Below are 21,541 nucleotides of genomic sequence, written 5' to 3'. Positions count from 1 at the left end.
AATTCTTCTGATAATAGTTGTAGGTCATTACTTATGTAGAACCATTTAAAAAAAAATCGATGGTAGCACCAAACCATGCAGCCCAGAGTTTTATTGCCAGTGCAGACTGAATTCGCTGAACTCAGCCAAGGCAGCAATTGAGATATTAAATCAACCTAAGCATTCTGAGCTGAAAGGCAAAGAATCAATCAGTTTTCACAATCTTCGAATGGCTATCCATTGACCCCCTGCAGAAAAGTGTTTATGTATGGTCAATGGTTGAGGATTGAGCTCAAATCCAGTGCTACTGTTAACTCATATCTAGGCTCACCACACAGACTGCAGCAGTTTAAGAAGGCAGTTCATCACCACTTTTTTAAGAGTAATTTAGGGATGGACAATAAATGCCGACCTTGACAATAATGCTCACATCCTTTGAACAAATAAAAGTGTGGAGCTGCAGCCATGACTGGGTCACACAGAATGGTGATGCCAAAAATAAATTTGGAACATATCTAGTGCATCTAAAATTTTAATGATAGACTTATTAAATACTTAGCACCGGAATTTGCAACATGAAATGTATTGACACAAGCATTTCAGCTAATACAACCCCAGTCACATCATTGTTATGGGAAAGAGTATCTATTTAGTGCTTTTTACTGCTTTTTCCACTTTTTTGCAGGATTTAAAGAAGCCCTTTGAAAAAGCTTGGAAAGATTATGAAGGCAAATTGTGAGTTTAAAAACATCTATCTAATTATGATGTTCTAAATCAGTAGAAATGCATTATATTTTCTCCTTCAAGCTCCCTTTTGTTCTGTGATAACAACCTATCATAGATCTTAGAATTATATAAAACAGGAGAAAAGCATTCAGCCCATCTTTGAAAGAGCTGTCTAATTTGTCCACTTCCCTTTTACCTCATAGCAAATTTTAAGTGTATTTATGTGTATATCCAATTCCCTTTTGAAAGTTGCTATTGAGCCTTCTTCCACTGCCTTTTCAGGCAATGGATTTAAGATTGTAGCAACTCGCTCCATTAAAAGAAAATCATTGTCAATCACACTCAAATGATAACACCATTTTGCTAAGGATTATGTTAAATTCTTGGAGAATTTCCCTAGAAGTGGATTTGCAAACCAATGCATATTGGCTGATGGTTCTGGAGGAAGTCTTTCCCTCTTTTTTCCTGTCTACCATGGAAAAGCGTCAGCTTATGTCTGTGTCTTGATTTTCTTGAATGATGCCTTCGTTATCTCATATGAACAAATCTGATCACTGTTTTCATTAGCCGCTCTTCTGAACAATACTGGTTGCAGTGCGATTTAAACCGTAATTGACCAAAGACATCAAAAGTTGATGACCAGAGATATTACTTTGTGTAACGGCACCTGTTGTAACATCCCTGTTACTGCATAGAATTGCCCCTGAATTGCAATAAGTGCGGAACTGGGCGGGTAAAATGGAGTCCTACCCGCCAATGAAAATGGCGGGTTTTCACGCCATATCCCGAGCCTGCCTCATTATTAATGCATTCCTGGGACATACGCCGTTTCCATGGCAGGCTGGCTGTCATTCGCCTGCCCGCCATCACCCCAAAGTTGCATCACGACAGCTGCCATCTTTAAAAGGCAGCTGCCAGCAAAGCGCTCATCGCCAGCAGCTCACCACCACTGCCTGGGAGACATGGCCAGCAAAGGCAAAAAGACTGCAGCCCCCCCGCCACTTCAATGACGGGTCCCTCGAACGACTGTTGGATGACGTGGAGGCCCGCCGGAATGTGCTCTACCCTTGCTCTGTCTGCAGGTTGGGTAGCAATGTCACCAACCCGGCTTGGGAGGTGGTGGCAGCGGTGGTCAGCGCGGATGCCCTGCAGAGGAGTATAGCCACCCAATGCCGCAAAGGGGCGAATGATCTCCTCCTTTCCACCAGGGTAAGTCACTCTTTTCATCACTCCCAACTCACATACTCACAAACCCATCACACATCCACAGGGCCCTCATTCACTGTCAGTGCAAGGGACATCATCATTAACTCTTTCACACACACTGTCGTTGTCCTCATCCAGTCCGTGGCACCACTCAACATCCATACATGCCATGCATACTTATCATCTGGCCTGGCAGGCATGCTGATACACTCTCCCCATCTCTATCCATGCAGGACAAGCTGGCTCACAACAGGAGGGAAAGGTCACAGACAGATGGAGGGATGCCGTAAATCAAAGTTCTGACAGAATTCGAAAATAGAGTCATCCAGCTGGCCAGCAATAACCAGGACCAGTCCTGTGCTGATGGTGAGGGTGGTGCTGCTCTACCAAGTGAGAATCCAGCAGTGCAACATCCATCACACAACCATTCCATGAGTGATGTGTCCTCTTTCACATGCAACTAATTATGCAGTATTATCTTCCCTTACTTTTGCAGGCACATCTACCAAACAGCCAACAGAGTCCCTGACCCAGGGCCTGCAATCAAGCTCTGAAGAAGCCTCTGAAGAGGAATCTGAAGGCGCCCTCCCTGAAGTCCCGTCACAGCACTCACCCACACCCTTCATCAGCCAGAAACACGCAGCTCGGTGGGACCTAGCTTTGTAGTAGCCTCGGGGGTCACAATCTGGTGAGCACAGCAGGCAGCAGCAGGGATTTCCCAAGTCCCCGGAACTCGGAAGATTGCTGGAGGACAGAGCATGCTGAGTCCAAGTCAGGTGACGAACCTCTGGACTCGATCATTTCACAGTTGCTGGAGCTGCAAAGGCAAGCTAGGGAACAACAGGAAAGGATGTCCGCTGCACTCCTCATATTGCAAGGCATGTTGGAGGAATCCATCTGTCTTCAGGCTGAGTTGATAGCACCGGCATTGCAACACACCAAGGTTAACACTGGCAGGATGGTGGCCACCATGGAGACCTTGGTCCAGGACATCACTCCTGCACTGCTGCACGGGCTTAACTCCATCGATGATGCCCTAGTTGGCCTTCAACAGTGTGTACACAAGATGGGTGTTGGGCATCCCGACGTCACTCCAGCTACCCCTGCCGCTCATGGAGTCAGCCAGGGGCCCTTGGGCACCCATAGGGAGGAGGATCAGCAGGTGCACACTCTGGGGCCACCCACCCAGGTGACTCCGGGAGTGACCAGCCCATCCAAATCCTGTCTTCCTGTGACCTCCACAGATCCAGCTTCACAGGCTGAGGAGGGTGCCACTGCCACACAGTAGGACCATGAAAGCAGGCCGGGGCCCTCCAAGTCTTGACCCTCCAGAGGATGCCTGCTAAAGTCATCACAGACAGGGTGTCACAGTCAGCAGGCTGCCTCCACCTCTGCTGTGGATGTCCAGGGAGCACCAAGACGTAGTGGCAGGGTTAGGAAAGTTAGGTAAAAGTAGTTGCACAGCATGGCCACGGGTGTTGATCACTTGTACTTACTGTTCACTATTGTCAGTAAATTCCTAAGAATGTCACCCTGCCTGTGGCTCCTTGTTCTGATGAGCAGTGTTCTTGTCACTCAGATGTGAAACATTTCTGCACAAGATAAAGAGCAGGTGTCTCATTCCAGGGCCTCATCCCTGTGCTCTGTGCAGACCACAGTGATGGTCCGGCTTCACACTCCCTGCAAACATTACTGATGCCTGCACCTCGGCGGTGCTGTTCATTGCTGCCAGAATCTAATGGGCAGGTGCCACAGAGTTCTCTGATGTTCTCTGTGTGCTTGCAGCACTTTTAAGGTGGGGCTGGCCCCCATCACACCAGCATCTGTGACCAGTGATGCTGTGCACCAGCTCCTGAAGGGCTTAGGCGCTGAAGGCGGACACAGCATCAGATGGTTCTAAAGTTTCATGGCTGCATCTCTGAGATGGCCCTGATCATGGAGCACAAGCGAGCTGCCCTTGGCCAGACAGGAGCCAGACGGGGATGAGGGTAAGGGGGTCCTTGGTGGTGACGAGGACGGGGATGAGGCTCCCTCACTGGTTAGATGAGGCAGGCGCATTCAGGAGGCCCTCATAGCTGCCAGGTTTGTGGAAGACAATGACGACATCCAGTGAGGTGTCCCCGTAGATCTTCACATTGAAGTTGTGAACATTTGACACCAGTCTGGATTATCACAGCTCCAATATCACAGAGTCTGATATTCTCAGAGGCTATGTGAAGATCTATGGAATGTCCTCACTGCATATTGTCATCATCCTCCTGCGATTGAGTGACTGTTAGGGTCTCCACTGCATCTCCATGACAGGAGAGTTCTCACAGAGAGTATTGGCGCTGTGATAAGCCAGACTGGAGTCAAATGTTCACAACTGCAATGTGAGGATCTACGGGGACACCTCACTGCATGTCGTCATCATCCTCCACAAACCTGGCAGCTATGAGGGCCTCCTGAGTGTACCTGCCTCATCTAGCCAGTGCAAGAACCTCATCCCTGTCATCGTCACCACCGAGGACCCCCTTACCCTCATCCCTGTCGGTGTCCTCCTCATCGGAGGAGACGTGCAGCTCCTCCACCTCCTCTTCAGCCAGCTCCCCTCCCTGTTGCAGTGCCAGGTTGTAAAGGGTGCAGCAGACCACGACAATGCATGACACCCTCTCGAGACTGTATTGCAGGACTCCACCAGACCGGCCCAGGCACCAGAACTGCATCTTCAGCATCCCGATGGGCTGCTCCACCAAGTTGCGAGCTGCTGCATGAGCCTCATTATAGCGTCACTTTGCTGCAGTCTGAGGCCGCTGCATGGGTGTCGTAGCCACGGCCTCTATGGGTAGCCCTTGTCCCCAAGGAGCCAACCCTGAAGCCTTTGTGGACCCTGGAAGACTGAAGGGATCTGTGAGTGATTGAGGATGTTGGCATTGTTCACTCTTCCCAGAAACCGTGTGCATACCTGCAAGATGCGTTTCTGGTGGTTGCAGTGAGTGGAAGCCCTTGAGGTTGATGAAGTCCACTGAGCGTAGCGATGGAGACCTGAGCACCACTTGAGTGCAGTCAATTGCACTCTGCACTTATGGGAATCCCGAGATCAGGGTGAATCCAAAAGCCCTTGCATCCTGGCTGTCCCTGTCTCAGGCGAAATGCACAAAGTTGTGTGCCATGGAGAAGATGGTATCCGTGACCTCATGGATGCATTTGTGGGTGGCGGATTGTGAAATCCCACAAAGGTCACCTGTGGAGCCCTGAAAAGAGCCACTGGCATGGAAGTTGAGTGCCGCTGTCACTTTCACAGCCTCTGGCAGTGGATGCCCTCCATGTCCCCTTGGCGCAAAGTCCTGCAGTAAGTGGCAGATGTGAGCCACCGCGCTGGACATGCGCAGTCGTCGGTGACACTGGTTTTCAGTCATCTGCAGGGATGGCAGGTGGCGTCCATAGACTCTGGGTGTCGCTAGGCACCGACCAGCCATGGTTCGCTGTCACTTCTGGGCAGCATGTATGGCAGCCCCTGCAGCCCCTTCTTAATGAGGCTGCTGCTCCCATCTTTGCGTGGCCAGATGCCTCAGTCACTCTCTCCTCCGTCTTCTATGGTCTTTGTGGGCCATCAGCATACAGCTAGGTTACCAGCATCCATGATCCTGATGTGGTCGTCCTGCAGAGAGAGACGTGGTTATCATAACTGTACTTAGCACCTTTTCTGACCCTGTATGACTGCCCGTTGATGCTTCCTGGAGAGTGCTGGTCACCCCTCGGATGGCCAGAGATGAGTGCACTGCATGGCTGCCTTGGGAACCTGTGATATGGGGGACTGGTTCAAACCGGGAAGCTGAGATTGCAAGGGGCTGTGAGCACCTCCAGCAATAACTGCTACATGGCCAGTGTGGGCGAGTGGATTGTACAACGTGTGCAGTCCAACTATATTTCTGAGGATGGGTACCTGGAGCAGCAGCACACCAGCTTGAATTTGTGGAGCCAAGGGAAGCACTCCTGCTCCTCCTGGCCTTGCAAAATAAAGACCAATTAACCTTTGCGATTCTCTTCAGCTGGGTCGCCTACTGAGACTGATCAGAATTTGCAGAGCAGGCTCCGCCCGGTTTAGTCCAAAGTGGATAGATGTTGGGTTCTATGTAACTCATTGACCAATTTAGGTAAGTGAAAAGTAACCTTAAATATCTTAAAGCACTATTTCAGGCGTTTTGGCCTTGGTAAGAAAAAATATTGCTCTTCCTTTGAGGTGAAGATGACCATGTTCATTATCTGGAGTGTCTGGTTGGGTTCCGGTGGCTGTGTAGGTAACTGCTAAGGCCAATCTGCGCCTGCAAGGTTCTGCTGCAAATAGGATAGGATACTGCAAACCATTGAGTTTTGGGCAAGTTGTTGTCTCCCCATTTCCTATCCCAGTATTTTCCCTCTGCCTCTGATATGTTCTTGCTTTTGAAAGAGGCCGGATTGTTTTTTATTTGGTTGTGTTGGGTGCAGCAATTCTGAGCGAGCTTCTCCCAGGACGTAGGGTTGATATCAAAAGAAAACATAAAATGAAAGCAGAATTTAGCTCTACAAGCCTGTCTTAGAATCTGTAAATGTTTGAAGAAGTGTGTGATTAAGAAGTATTGGTTCTTGGGATCATCAGACAGACTGCAGAATCTTTTCTGATCCTGTACTTTTCGAGCATCCTAAGTTTAATTTTCCAAATAAAAAGACACTCCTCTGTTTTCAACAGATGGAAATATTAATAAAATTACATGAGGATCTCTCAAGGACATTAATGCATATGCTGATGGGCACAAGACCAACCTTTATATTTATGACGGCTCTTATATGTTTCAGTAAATTTAAGTAATTAGGTACCCTGCAGGATTGACTGTTGGCTGTTGATATAGATACAGGGCAGAATTTTGCCCTTGGCATGTGGGCTCGGCAGGAACGGTCGGGAAGCCAAGCACTGCCCGCGATCAGGCCCAGAAGCGCGACTTCACATGGCCCGCCTAGCATGAAACATGAGCAGCAGCGCTCAGCGCTGTCTGTGCGGGTAGGGGGAGGAGTGTGAGCTAGGCGAGCGCGACCTTCATGTATACGAGCAGGGTCATGTTTTTAGTTCAAGTGTAAAATTTTTATGTGATTTTTATTTGCTTTAGGAAATCTCATCCCGCCCATGGATGAGGTTTCCTAAAAGATGTAAAGGCCGCTTGGCATTTTCGCCTGTATGTCCAACCGTAAGGTTGGACGGGCAGCGTAGATTTGAATTTAATTAACTTTTAACTGGCCTTAATAGGCCTTTTAAGTGTCGGTGGGCACACTGCCAACACCAGCACACCCCCGCCAAATGAAATGAAATATCACGGGACTACGCGATGACATCGGAACACTCGCCCGATGTCATTGCCTGTCATTTAATGCTCGGCCAGGTCATGTGCATGCATGCCCGCCGAGTGTAATTTTCTGCCCATAGGAACTTCTTTCATTCATATTTTTGATAGCCCTAAATGCAGAGAGCAAGCTGGCAAGAAACCAGTTTGATAGTTGAATGCTTTCTCTTTTTTTTCTGGCAGTACTAAAATTGAAAAAGAGAAAAGAGAACTTGCAAAGCAGTATGGAATGGTACGAATTGAGGTGACTGGAGGTGAAATAGCAGAGGAGATGGAAAAGGAACGGAGGATGTTTCAGCTGCAGATGTGTGAGGTATGTGATAATTTCTGAGTTTTTAAATTCTTTCATGGGATGTTGGCGTCACTTGGTAGGCCAGCATTTATTGCCCATCCCTAACTGCCCTCGAAAAGGTGGTGGTCAGCCATCTTCTTGAACCATTGCAGTCCATGTGGTGTAAGTACAACTACAGTGCTGTTAGGGAGTTCCAAGATTTTAACCCAGCAATAGTGAAGGAACAAAGATATAGTTTCAAGTCAGGATGGTGTGTTGTTTGGAGGGGTACTTGAATATGATGTTCCCATGTATCTGCTGCCCTTGTCCTTCCAGGTAGTAAAGGTCATGGTTTTGGAAGGTGCTGTCGAAGGGGCCTTGATGAGTTGCTGTAGTGCATCTTGTAGATAGTATACACTGCTGCCACTATGCATCGGTGGTGGAAAGAGTGAGCATTTAAGGTGGTAGCAAACTGATGCAGTTGTTTTCCCATCAAGCCTCATTTGCATATTAATATCAATTTTAGCAAAATGTTGTTGATTTGTCATGTCAGTGAGTTATTTTTTGATTCATTTTATACTCATCAAGTTTAAGGATTTAGTGTTAGGAAATAGAACAATTCTTCAATTTTCACCAACTAGTGTTGCCTAAGTATTCCATGGCGAAGTTTAGCATGGGCAAACTGCAAAATGAAAATCCTTTTACTCTGCTCTAATTACAAGTTATAACCCGGAATGTCAGTAGACCACTCTCTACTGTATCAGTGTGACAGTTCTATTTGTACCCCAGACATCTTGTCCGGTGTGATTGAGACTGAAGCATGGCCTGTGTCCATTTTGAACTGGTTACAATTGCCCAAACTCTACAATTGGGTACTTAAAGCCATCACAGTCAGAGTCTTTCATCTCATCAGTCTGGATTGGATACGTACTCAGATCCAACAAGTGAAAGGATACTTCTTTAGTCCCATTCCCTTCCTACATCATGCAACATCATTGTCAAGGAGCAAGTGGTTGCAGAAAAAATAGACAGAGTTTCAGCTGACTGCGGTGAGCTTCTAATGTTTGCTGGTGATGTGTGCAATTAAGTGAATAAAAATTGCTTTGCATGGAGAAGCTAAATTCTGTGTGCTGTTTACTGAAAAATGCTTAATAGATGAGGTTTCTAATGTGTTTCTGTTGATGTAAATGGAATAACTAATAGTATTAATCAAACAAAAATGAACTAAATGTCCACATAGCCAGTATAAAAGAGAAATACATTGATATAGTTTATTATTGTACAAATTTCGTATAGTTTAAGGCTATAGCGACCATAGGAACAATTTAAGCAAAGACAAAAAAAACAAGTGAAAGTATTTTCTGCATAAAATATAAAAAATATGCACCTAATATTTGATCTGTAGTGATTTTCCTTTTTTAAGTTTAGCACTGTTTTCTACTAAGTGTCCATTAGAAGGGAATTCTGACCGTGATGAGCCCCCATTAGTTTCATTTGTTGATGCTAGTTTGTGGCTGTACATAAATGATGTATAAATGATGCCCATGCTTCAGAGAAAGTGACATTGAAACATCTGTACAGAAGGCCCACCATCTTCTTGATATGCTTCTCTGGATGTAATGTTTAAGTTGGATTGTCAAAAATACGTTCTGACACAGAGCAATCATTTATGCTTTTACAATCAGGGTTTGGTTTACAGCAGAATCTGCCATTGCTCATGGTGGTTTCAACTGACTGAAAAACCGCTGATCTGTGAGCAATTTTTCATGACAGAATCCCTGACAGATCTGTCAGATCTTCGCTCAAAATAGTCGCCATGTTGATTGTTTTATCAGGTACAAAAGACTTCACAAGTCACAATGATTTTTAAATTATCCACTGTGGTGTATTGCTTTCTAGAGCTCTTTGTTCAGATTCAAAATGGTTTCTTGAATAGTTCACATTCTCTGATTCACGGTTTTATGGAACTCGTGTAGTTTTGAATATTGGCACAGAATTCCCTGGGGAAAAATAAGTTCACAGCCCTGACAGATTTTAATATGCAAACAAAAAACATTAATTTGTGGTGAGGAAGAGATATGCTGTAAGTTGCGATTTGCTACAAATTGCTGGACAATTTTCACTATCCTTCTGTTTGCCTCCCTCACAAAAGTGGGATCTCACCAGCAATCTCTCCATGGGTTTCAAGAAATTGCTGGATTTGGACCATAAATATAAATTTAACTTGCTGGAGAAAAGGCTCGTACATAATGACACAAGGAGCCTTCTATTGAGGATTTCTATGTTCCTGCAATGCCTCCCAACTTTGGAGCCCCAGAAAGGGAACAGCTAGAACTGTGGTGTTTCAATCCCACAGGTAGTAAATTGTTCCTCAGAATTTATTAAATTTTACATTTTATAAATTTGGGCTTTTTTCATGCTTTTTCCAACTTTTTTTCTCTCTTAATCAGATTCTTTCCTTTTCTCTTTTTATTTTCCTTTCTTTATCTAAATTGACTCTAATTCATTGTATTTTCTTCCCCATTGTTGCTGTTTCTTTCTTTATCATTAAATTTCATTGATGTCGTTGTCCACCAAGAGCCCAGTTGATAGTTGCGCTAGTATTCAGTTCACATTTCCAGCAATTTTCAAGCTGAAGGATGAGGGAAAAATCCAACTCGTAGAGCAAGCCCCACTCCAGCAAATTCTGGCCCATTGTGTTAGTACAATATTACTCTTGTCTTTAAAGCTTACCACCAGCATCCGCATCTACATTTTCCTGCTCAGTCTGCTGTTTGCAACACCTGCAACCTGAAATTTGTCTTGCTCAGCCAGTAATGCTAATTCCTCTGTGCCACTAATGTGCTTTTATGCAGGAAATCTAATCGGTATTTGTGATGAAGGTGAAATAGTAGCTGTCCTGGTGAGTGCAATTTGAGTGTGCGTAGTGCAGATGTTGTTGGAGCTGCTGGTAAATTCTGACTTGTAGCTATGCCAGGGGACCTAGGCATGTCTATAGGCAGAAGAAATAAATTAATGAAGCTGAAAAGATGTCATCATTTCTTTAGAATGTTACCATAATAACAGATATTTTTCACTCTCCTTCATATCTTCCAGGCGTCTCAATCTTACAGGGTCTCTCGAGATAATTTCCATCTCAGCATGCTTGGTACCGTTTCAAGCTTGAAGAGCTGAACTTCTCTCCTCTACTTTTGATAATATATATTGTTTCTCCACCAGTTCAAAATCTTCTGTTCAAAGCTAATTTTCCTTTCGTATTCCCTTGTTGTTGAAATGCTTCCAGGTATCTTGCTAAGAAACATTTTTGTGGCAGATACAGCATTTTACCGCCAAATAATTATTACAATATTTTCTTTCCTGTCTTAAGATTGGATGATTTATTGTGCCAACTATTGCTAACCTGGCCTTCCTTTCCTCTACCATCACATGCTGTCTTTTTCTTATTTTTGACATTCTGCACCAATTTTCTAACCTCTACTGACAGAGAATAATTGGTGGTTTTGTTGGGATGAAATATCAAATTTTCTTTGGTTACTGCGATACTCAACTTGTGATTTGATTGCGGCTGCTACAATGTGATTTGGGCTTCTCACTTATGGTAACATAACGGAGAATGGTGGGCAGAATATTTTTTTCCTTTAAAGCGTCCAAAATCTCAAAGGGCTCACCTGCAGTATCAATTATTTGTCAACTGAATCTTTGAAGAGATTGCTGTTATACCTGTTGAGTTCCTTTGAAATGCCTGGCTTATAAGAATCTTAGATCACAGCCACTGAAATGTCATACATTTTTTGAATAGAGTGAGGGATGTATAATTTACCGCACAACTTTGTTTTTGTTTTTTTTTAGTATTTGATCAAAGTAAATGAGATAAAGACAAAGAAAGGAGTGGACTTGCTACAGAACCTCACCAAGTATTATCATGCACAGTACATGTAAGAGTCCTCATCTGCTTTTGTTTTCATGATTTTAATCTGTTCCCGGCCTGATTAAATTTCAGCTCAGCACTTTGCTGAAATTTTACTGTGTAGGGAATTGGGTGGTGCCTTGGGTTGCATACTTGTATTTTTAACTATGGGAAAATCCAATCCTGGCTGATGATTGAAAGTCTCCTCTATCTGTTGATTGCAAGGGTCCTATGTGAAACAAGTCTTGGAAGTCTCAATCTACTTCCTAGTAGCATGGTGGTGCATTTACAACATTACAGAAGTTCCTCTAATTCAGCTATAATTGCCATTGATGCTCAGGCAGCACCAGGGGTGGGAAATGAAAAACCGAATGCTACATTGTGCAATTGGAGAGCAGCAATACCAGCTGTCATGTGAAGTAGCCCAAAATTGATTCACTGAGATGAGTGACCTGCGTCTGGAAGTATGAGAAGTGCTGGAAACTCACTCAAGTGATTGAAATGGGGGCTGAAGCCCAATTCTATGTAAACCTGGGCTTCCTGATTTCAAACGTGCTGCTTGAAATCAGACCAAAACCAATTTTTAATTCCATTCCCTCGATACTTAAGGTGGTACAGGCCATCTCTTTGAACTTCCTATTTATACCTGTGGTGCACCTATAATGATGTTAGCTAGCAAACTCCAGAATTTTGACCCCATCAGGATGGTGTATGACTTGGATGGGAACTAGGAAGTGGTGGTAATCAAACAACATTGTAGCCCTTGTCCTTTTGGTATACATCAGAGAACTAGAATGTACTGTCAGAATAATCTTGATTACTATTGCTGAAAAATGAGACATGTGGTCAAAGCTTTTTGTCTTGCACCCATCACGACAGATTTGCAAGAATACCAAGGGCAGGATCATCTGGTCGGTGAGCGGGGCGGGGCCTGCTCGCCGACACGTAAAATGACGTGGGATGACGTTGGGTGGAACTCCCGACGTCAATCCGCTTCATTTCCATTTTCAGGTCACCGACCTGTCAATGACCTATTGAGGCCATTGAAAAAGTAATTAACATTAATGGACCTGCCGGTCCAACCTTAAGGTTGGCGGGCAGGCTAGGAGCTCTGGCAGACTTCAGAAAAAGCATGAAACCTCATCCACTGGCAGGATGAAGTTTCATAAGGATATTTAAATTTTTAATAAAGGTTTCCATAAAAGTTATGGACATGTCCCAACTCATGACAATCCCACATGAGGGGACATGTCAGGGAAATCTTTCTATCATTTGTTTAACAGTTTTTAGTTTGGAGCCGATCTCCCTGAGGCAGCACATAGCCTTAGGGAGAGCAGCGCATTCTTTGGCGCGGATGCTCTCAGCTGAGGGAATTCCCCCTCCTCCCCCCCCACCTGCACAGGGAACGCATGGCGCTTCCTGGCAGACGTCACGCTGGGCGGGCCTTAATTGTCCTGCACACCCCCCTGCCCCGCCCCCAACGGAAAATATTTCTCCAAATCTCAAAGGGAACAACAATTTATATTGTTTGAGAAGTGGGTGCTGATTGGTCAGCAAGTGGACTCTAATTGGAGAATGTACAAGGAACTGTTAACTGCCAAGCTTCTATTTAAATTCAATACAGGAGGTCGACTTTAATTGGTTAAGGCATAGGAACGAACCAGAGAATGGCTATCCTTTAAGCTTTTCTTTACTTGAAAAAGGCACAATGCGTGGATACATGCTTTCTGTTTGCAAAGGACAGGGCTCTGTGTATGAATATATGTAGCTTCTAACACATTTAAGTGAGCCACACTGTGATCCTGACTGAAAATCTTAAATTGGTTGATATCCTCATTGTGCTGAGAATTACACTAACAACGTTAGAAAGAACATATCCAAGCTAATCAGAGTTGACCTGCCTGTTTTGAATTTAAACTAAAGCTTGGCACTAAATTGTTCCTTGGTGCATTTTCCATGGCAGCTCCTCTATCAATCAGAGTCCACTTGCCAACCAATCAGCACCTTATTCTCATATAATACAAATTGTTGTTCCCTTTGAGATTTGTTATTCTTGCGAATCTGTCTTTATGAATGCAAGATGAAAAGCTTTGACGGCATGTTTGTTTTTTCAGCAATACTCAAGTTCTATACTACCAAGCGATTATAATCTTGATGAGTTGCTGCACTGTATCCTTTAGGTACTGCGGCCACAGTGCGCCAGTAGTTTAGTCCAGTGGCAGGAGTACCAAACAAGACAGGACTGCTCTGTCCTGGATGGTGTAGACCATCTTAAAGGTTGTTGCAGTTGCATCCGTCCAAGCAGTAATAAGTATCTCATCACGTTTCTGGCTTGAGTTTTGTAATGAAGTAGCTTTAAGAGTCAGGAAGTGAGACAATTTTTGCTGAATAGGCAGCTTCTGCCCTGATGTTATATCCATGTTGTTGATATGGCTGGATTGGTTAAGTATCTACGGTGACTCCCAGGATGTTGGTAGTAGGAGACTAGGCACTGGCAGTGCCATTGAAGGTCAGTCGGGGAGACGGTGGTGTAGTGGTATTGTTGCTGGATTAGTAATCCAGAGACCCAGGCTAATGCTCTAGGGACCCGGGTTCGATAGTGGAATTTGAAACCAATAAAAATCTGAAATTAAAAGCCTATTGATGACCATGAAACCATTGTTGATTGTTGTGAAAACCCATCTGGTTCACTAATGTCCTTTAGGAAAGGAAATCTGTCATCCTTACCTGGTCAGGATGGTGAGCGACTTGGAGGGGGACTTCCACGTGGTGGGGTTCCCATCTGTCTGCTGCCGTGTGCCTATAGATGGCTACACGTGACTCCAGACCCACAGCAATGTGGTTTACTCTTAAAATGCCCTCTGAAATGATATGAGCGAAGGTTAGAGAAAAGGCTCTGAAATTATAGTCCTGATTCTGTGTCATTATAACTACATTTAATGATCTGAAAACAGAAGGTATTGAAAGGAATGTAGTGCAAACCCAAGTCACATTGCCAGTTCCAATGTCATTTTCTGACCATGGAAAAGGAAGCTCTACACATGCATGCTTGGACTGTGCTCATTGACGTCAGAACATTCATTAAATTTTAGTGTTAGTACGGAGAAGACTGTTGCACTGATGATGATAAACAAATTTAGACTGAAACTTATAAAGTTTGCATTAATTGCAATTATGGTATACCACTTTCCTTTTACTTGAACTGTGTAGTATAATTGGCCTAAAAGCTGCTTTCTTGAAGGAATTGATACAATCTAACATGAGAACTAATGTTTGATTCCAATTCTAAGTAACCTAAACAATCGTCCTATGAAAAAGCATAGTGAATTTTAATTTTCTTTTGTCATGCCTCACCTTAGATGGTTTATTAATAAAATGAAATTTTCTGCTTTGCATAGATAGCCTTTCAAGGCAATTTCTGTTTTAATTTTGAAAGAAGTATCTTCCTCGCCCATTGCAATAGCATTAATGAGGTGCAGGAATAAATTATATGAGCTTGAATGTTTGAAATTTAGCAGACTGAATGTATTTTACAGTTCATTTGCAGTGTGCCATGGGTAAAAATGGTCAGTTCTACTCACACCTTGTATGATATAACCTTTGAATATCTCACTGTCAATACCTGTGCAGGTATCTTGTAAATTGAGTGTTTTGTGCACCTACCACACTAAAGGAGCTGACATATGCGAACAGAACAAACTCCACTAATATTGAAGCTGTCAATGTTCATTTATCTTCCATCTCAGACAATCAGAGCAGTCCTGAGAATGGCATGCATCTGCCATGTAAAGAGAATACAGCTTCTGAACAGATGGCTCATAGCTCTGTGTAATGTCTGTACTAGCAATAACTTTTTACAACATGTGCACTAATATAATAGAGCCTCTTTATTAATTGTGCCTAATTTGTCAACCAAATTTAAAATATTTGGGTTGTGATATTAATGGACTTATGAATTTAAATAAAGAAATGTATAAACAAATTATTAATGCTTTATAGAAATTGGATATTTCAGATCAGTGAGTTGAATACATGGCTCAAAGAGTGGTATGGGAGACTGGGGGAAAAGGCAACATTAGTGGGGAAAAGGGAGCTGTTCCATTGGGATGGGATACACTTATACCAGGCTGGGACCTGTGTGCTGGCAAATTGTAGAACTGCAGATAGGCTTTAAATTAAAAAGGAGGGGAGAGGTGTTAAGTGAGGGGAAATTTATAAATCCAAAGGGACAGTCAAAGCAACAGAGCAAAGTTGTGATTCGAGAATGGGAGGGTGCTGATTCTGGGGCCTGATGGAAGTGAGGGGATTGGGGCATGGTGGGATTGGGGCGAATTGGGCCTGTTGGACTTAGGGAATTGGCCTAGTGGGGCTGAGGATGTTAGGTATAGTGGGACTACAAATATTAAGTCTGATGGGACTGGAGATATTGGGCTTGGTGAGTACAGGGATTGGGATTGGGGTGATTGGACCTTTTGGACTTGGGGATTGGCCTGTTGGGGTTGGGAAGGATCAGAGCCTCGGGAGGGCTGCTTGGGGCCTGGCGGTTGTGGTACGAATTGCAGTGGTTTCTCAGGCAGGCACTTGGATCTAGGTGGTGGGGGTGAAATTATTTACTTTGTGAATCCACCAAATCCTCGCTTTGAAAAAGCTGTCAGGTTCTCTGGCAACCAGGAAGCCTTATTGATAGCAGTTAAAGTTCAAAAGCAGGATGGCAATGAGGCTTGCAGCTTCATTATCATATTTCGAGTTGTAACCCAACTTCCTGGAGCACTTAGATTACCCATATATAGACTGGGATAATGGTAGCGTAAGGGGCAGTGAGGGACAAGCGTTCTTAGATTGTGTTCAGGAGAATTTCCTACAGCAGTATGTGTCCAGTCCAACAAGAAAGGAGGCACTGCTAGACCTGGTTCTTGGGAATGAGGTGGGCAAAGTAGATCAAATTACAGTGGATGAACATTTAGGGGACAGTGATCATTGTATCTTAAGGTTTAGGATGATGGTGGAAAATGATATTGGTCAATCCAGAGTAAGAATAATCAACTGGCAGAGAGTGGACTTCAATGGGGCAAGAACGGAGCTGGGCCAGATAGACTGGAGTCAAAGGTTGGTGAGAAAAACAGTAGCTGAACAATGGGCTATCTTCAAGGAGGAAATGATTTGGGCACAGTTAAGGTATGTTCCCTCAAAAGGGAAGGGTAGGACAAACAAATCCAGAGCTCTCTGGATGACAAAGGAGAAAGAAATTAAGTTAGAGAAGAAAAATTATGCTTGCGACAGGTGTCAGGTAGCAAATACAGTTGAGAACCAAGCTGAATACAGAAGGTTCAGAAGGGATGTGAAAAAGCAAATAGGAGAATTCTGAAAAAAGAGCGATTATGAAAAAAGACTGGCAGCTAACATAAAAGGAAAGCCCAAAGTGTTCTATAAGCACATCAATAGTAAAAGGATGGTAAAATGAGGAGTAGGGCCGATTAAGGACCAAAAAAGGGATTTACACATGGAGGCAAAAGACATGGCTGAGGTGTTCAATGAATACTTTGTATCTGTCTTTACCTACGAGGTAGATGCTGCCCAGGCCATGGTGACAGAGGAGGGAACTCTGTCACTAGAAGGGCTTAAAATTGTTAAAATTGATAAGGAGGAGGTACTGGACAAGCTCTCGGTACTTAAAGTTGATAAGGCACTGGGACCAGATGAGATACACCCAAGAATATTGAAGAAAGTGAGAGTGGAAATTGCAGAGGCACTGGCAATAATCTTTCAATGTTCCCTGAATTCAGGGGAGGTGCCAGAGGACTGGAGAATTGCAAATATTACGCCCTTGTTCAAAAAGGTTGTAAAGATCTGCCCTGCAATTGCAGACCAGCCAGTTTAACTTCTGGTGGTGGTTGGGAAACTTCTAGAAACAACTATTTGGGATAGAAGAATTAGTCACATGGAAAAATGTGGATTGATTCGGAAGAGTCAGCATGGATTTGTTAAAGGAAAATCGTGTCTAACTAACTTGCTGTAGTTTTTTGAAGATGTAACAGATGGTTGATGAGGGCAAGGCCGTTGATGTGGTGTGTATAGACATCCAAAAGGTGTTCAATACAGTGCCACACAACAGACTTGTGAGGAAAGTTATAGGTCATGGAATAGAAGGGACAATAGCAACATGGATACAAAATTGCCTAAGCAATAGGAAACCGAGAGTAATGGTTAATGGGTATTTTTCAGGCTGGAAGAAGGTTCGTAGTGGCGTTCCCCAGGGGTTAGTTTTGGGACCCTTGCTTTTCCTGATAAATATAAATGATCTAGATCTTGGTCCACAGAGGACAATTTCAAAGTTTGCGAACAACACAAAACTTGGGAGAATTATAAACTGTGAGGAGGACAGTGTAGAACTTCAAAAGGACATTGACACATTGGTGGAGTGGGCAGACTAGTGGCAGATGAAGTTCAATGCAGAGAAGTGTGAGGTGATACACTTTGATACAAAGAACATGGACAGACAATATAAAATAAAGGATGCTATTCTAAAGGGTGTGCGGGAGCAGAGAGACCTGGGTGTACATGTACATAAGTCATTAAAGGTGGAAGCACAGGTAGAGAGATAAAAACAAAAAACTGCGGATGCTGGAAATCCAAAACAAAAACAGAATTACCTGGAAAAACTCAGCAGGTCTAGCAGCATCAGCGGAGAAAAAAAGAGTTGACGTTTCGAGTTTAGAGAGAGCTGTTTCTAAAGCATACAATATTCTAGGCTTCATTAATAGGGGCATAGAGCACAAGAGCAGGGAGGCTATGATGAACTTATGTAAGACACTGGTTAGACCTCAGCTGGAGTATTGTGTACAGTTCTGGGTGTCACACTATAGGAAGCATGTGAACGCATTGAAGAGAGTGCAGAGAGGGTTTATGAGAATGGTTCCAGGGATGAGACACTTCAGTTATGAGGAACGATTGGAGAAGTTGGGACTGTTTTCCTTGAAGAGGAGAAGGCTGAGAGGAGACTTGGTAGAATCATGAGGGGTCTGGACAGAGTAGGTAGGGAGAAACTGTTTGTGCTCGTAAACGGATCAAGAACCAGAGGGCACAGTTTTAAAGTGTTTTGCAAAAGAATCAAATGCGAGGTGAGAAAAGACTTTTTCACACAGCAAGTAAGTAGGGTTTGGAATGTACTGCCAGGAAGTGTGCTGAAGGCATGTTCAATTGAGGCATTCAAGTGGGCATTGGATGATTATTTAAATAGAAACAATTTGCAGGGTTACAAGGAAAAGACAGGAGATTGGCACTAAATTAAAATGCTCAGAGAGCCGGTGCAGACACAATGGGCTGAATGGCCTCCTTCTACACCATAACAGTTCTGTGATCTGTGACTTGGTGGATCATCCATCCACTTTGCAATTTCAGCTAAAGCTAGAAATGGGTAGGTTGAAGATGGGTTTGTGTTGGCAAGCAGGTTTCTGAGAAACACCACAGCACCACCTAGCCCCCCACCACCACCACCACCAAACCAATCCAAACCTGCCAGTTTTTCTAAGTTGAAATTCAGCCCTGCATATCTGCAAAGGAATATAGACAGGTTATGTGAGTGGGCAAGAAGGTATTTGCTACTCCTCAGATACTGAAGCAGGCCGTGCCCATATGCAGAAAGAACTGGACAACATTCAGGCTTGGGCTGATAAGTGGCAAGTAAAATTTGTGCCACACAAGTGGCAGGCAATGACCACCTCCAACAAGAGAGAATCCAGCAATCTTCCCTTGACATTCAATGCCATTTCTGGGAGTTACAATTGACAAGAAACTAAACTGGACAAGCCATATAAATACGGTGGCTAAAAGAGCAGGTCAGAGGCTGAATATTCTGCAGAGAGTAATTCACCTCCTGACTCCCCAAAGCCTGTCCACCATCTACCAGGCACAAGTCAGGAGTGTGATGGAATTCTCTCCACTTGCCTGGATGAGTGTGACTCCAACAACACTCAAGAAGCTCGATACCATCCAAGACAAAGCAGCCTGCTTGATTGGCACCCCATCCACTACCTTCAACATCCATTCCCTCCATCACTGACACACAGTGGCAGCAGTGTGTACCATCTACAAGATGCACTGCAGCAACTCAACAAGGCTCCTTCAACAGCACCTTCCAAACCTGCAACCTCTACCACCTAGAAGGACAAGGGCAGCAGTTGCATGGGAACATCACTGCCTGCAAGTTCTCCTCCAAGCCACACACTATCCTGACTTGGAAATTTATCACCGTTCCTTCATCCTGAAACTCCCTCCCTAACAGCACTGTGGGTGTACCTACACCACATGACTGCAGCTGTCCAAGAAGGCAACTCACCACCAATTAGGGATGGGCAATAAATGCTGGCCTAGCCATTAATGCCCACATCCTGTGAATGAATTTTTTAAAAGTCTAGCAGATGGGGGTTAATGTAGGAAAATATGAGGTCATTCACTTTGGAAAAAACAGTAAAATAGAATGTTTTAAATGTATTCTTTTATGGGATGTGGATGTCGCTGGCAAAGCCAGCATTTGTTGCCCATCCCTAATTGCCCTTGAAATGAGTAGCTTCCTAGGCCATTTCAGAGGGCAGTCGAGAGTCAACCACATTATTGTGGATCTGGTGTCACATGTAGGCCAGACCAGTTAAGGATGGCAGATTTTCTTCCCTAAAGGGTAATGGTGAACCAAATGGGTTTTTCTGTTATCGATGGCAGTTTCATGGTCACCATTACTGAGATTAGATTTCAATTTTAGATTTTCTTTTTTATTAATTGAATTTAAATTCCGTCAGCTGCTATGGTGGGATTTGAACCCGTGTCCACAGAATATTAGTCTGGGCCTCTGGATTGCAGTGGCATTATTACTATCCATCATTTCTCCTAATATTGATAAGCTAATTAGTGCTAGTGTTCAGTGGCAGGAAGCAGAGTATGATAGTTGAGAGGTGTTTTTGTGACTGGATGCCTGTGTCCAGTGGGGTTCCACAGAGATCGGTGTTGGGTCCCTTGCTGTTTGTAGGATATATAAATGATTTAGATTTGAATGTAGGAGGGTTGATCAGTAAGTTTGCGGATGACACGAAAATTGGTGGGGTGGTAAATAGTGAGGAGGATAGCCTTAGATTACAGGAGGATATAGACAGGCTGGTCAGATGGGCTGATCAGTGGCAAATGAAATTTAATCCGGATAAGTGTGAGGTGATGCACTTGGGCAAGACAAACAAGGCACGGGAATACACAATGAATGGTAGGACCCTGGGAAGTACCGAGGATCAGTGATCTTGGTATGCACGTCCACCATCCCTTAAGCTGATGGGACAGTTAGATAAGGTGGTTAAGAAGGCAAGTGGGACACTTAGCTTTATTAGCCGAGGCATAGAATATGAGAGCAGGGAGGTTATGCTGGAATTGTATAAAACACTGGTTAGGCCACAGCTAGAGTATTGCGTGTAGTTCTGGAATCTGCTTTATAGGAAAGATGTGATTGCATTAGAGAGAGTGCAGAGGAGATTTACCAGGATGTTGCCTGGGCTGGAGAGTTTTAGTTATGAGGAGAGATTGAAAAGACCGGGGTTATTTCCCCTGGAGCAGAGCAGATTGAGGAGGGACATGATTTGAGGTGTACAAAATTATGAGGGGCATAGATAGGGTGGACAGGAAGGATCCTTTCCCTTTGGTGGAGGCATCAATAACCAGGGGGCATAGATTTAAGGTAAGGGGCAGGAGGTTTAGAGGAGATGTGAGGAAGAATTTTTTTCACCCAGAAGGTGGTGGGAATCTGGAACTCACTGCCTGTAAAGGTGGTAGAGGCAGAAACCCTCATAACATTAAGAAGTATTTGGATGTGCACTTTTGATGCCATGGCATACAAGGCTATGGGCCTAGTGCTTTAAAATAGGTTTAGAATAGTTAGGTACATGTTTGGCCCATGCAGACTTGATGGGCTGAAGGGCCTTTTTCTGTGCTGTAGGCCTCTATGTCTCTATGAGAGGGATTTGTGTGGCCTTGTATGAGAAACACAGAAAGTTAACATGCAGATACAGCAAACAATTAGGAAGGCAGATTGTGTGTTAAGCTTTATTGCAAGTGGATTGGAGT

General features: G+C 44.0%; 1 protein-coding gene across 3 annotated transcripts in view; it reads left to right on the top strand.

Annotated features, from left to right (window-relative positions):
• The window catches only part of unm_sa1614 (un-named sa1614), a 258,244-nt gene that overhangs the window by 118,206 nt on the left and 118,497 nt on the right, over positions 1-21,541 (top strand). For all 3 annotated transcript variants that reach the window (XM_041204808.1, XM_041204807.1, XM_041204809.1), the window contains exons 5-7: positions 665-714; positions 7,449-7,578; positions 11,386-11,471. In XM_041204808.1, coding sequence (XP_041060742.1) covers positions 665-714; positions 7,449-7,578; positions 11,386-11,471 — 266 coding nt within the window. The remainder of the gene's footprint in view (positions 1-664; positions 715-7,448; positions 7,579-11,385; positions 11,472-21,541) is intronic.

The sequence above is a fragment of the Carcharodon carcharias genome, chromosome 14 (assembly GCF_017639515.1).
Source record: "Carcharodon carcharias isolate sCarCar2 chromosome 14, sCarCar2.pri, whole genome shotgun sequence".
NCBI lineage: Eukaryota > Metazoa > Chordata > Chondrichthyes > Lamniformes > Lamnidae > Carcharodon > Carcharodon carcharias.
Note: the sequence above shows the minus strand (reverse complement) of the source record. Positions and strands in the feature narration are given on the sequence as shown.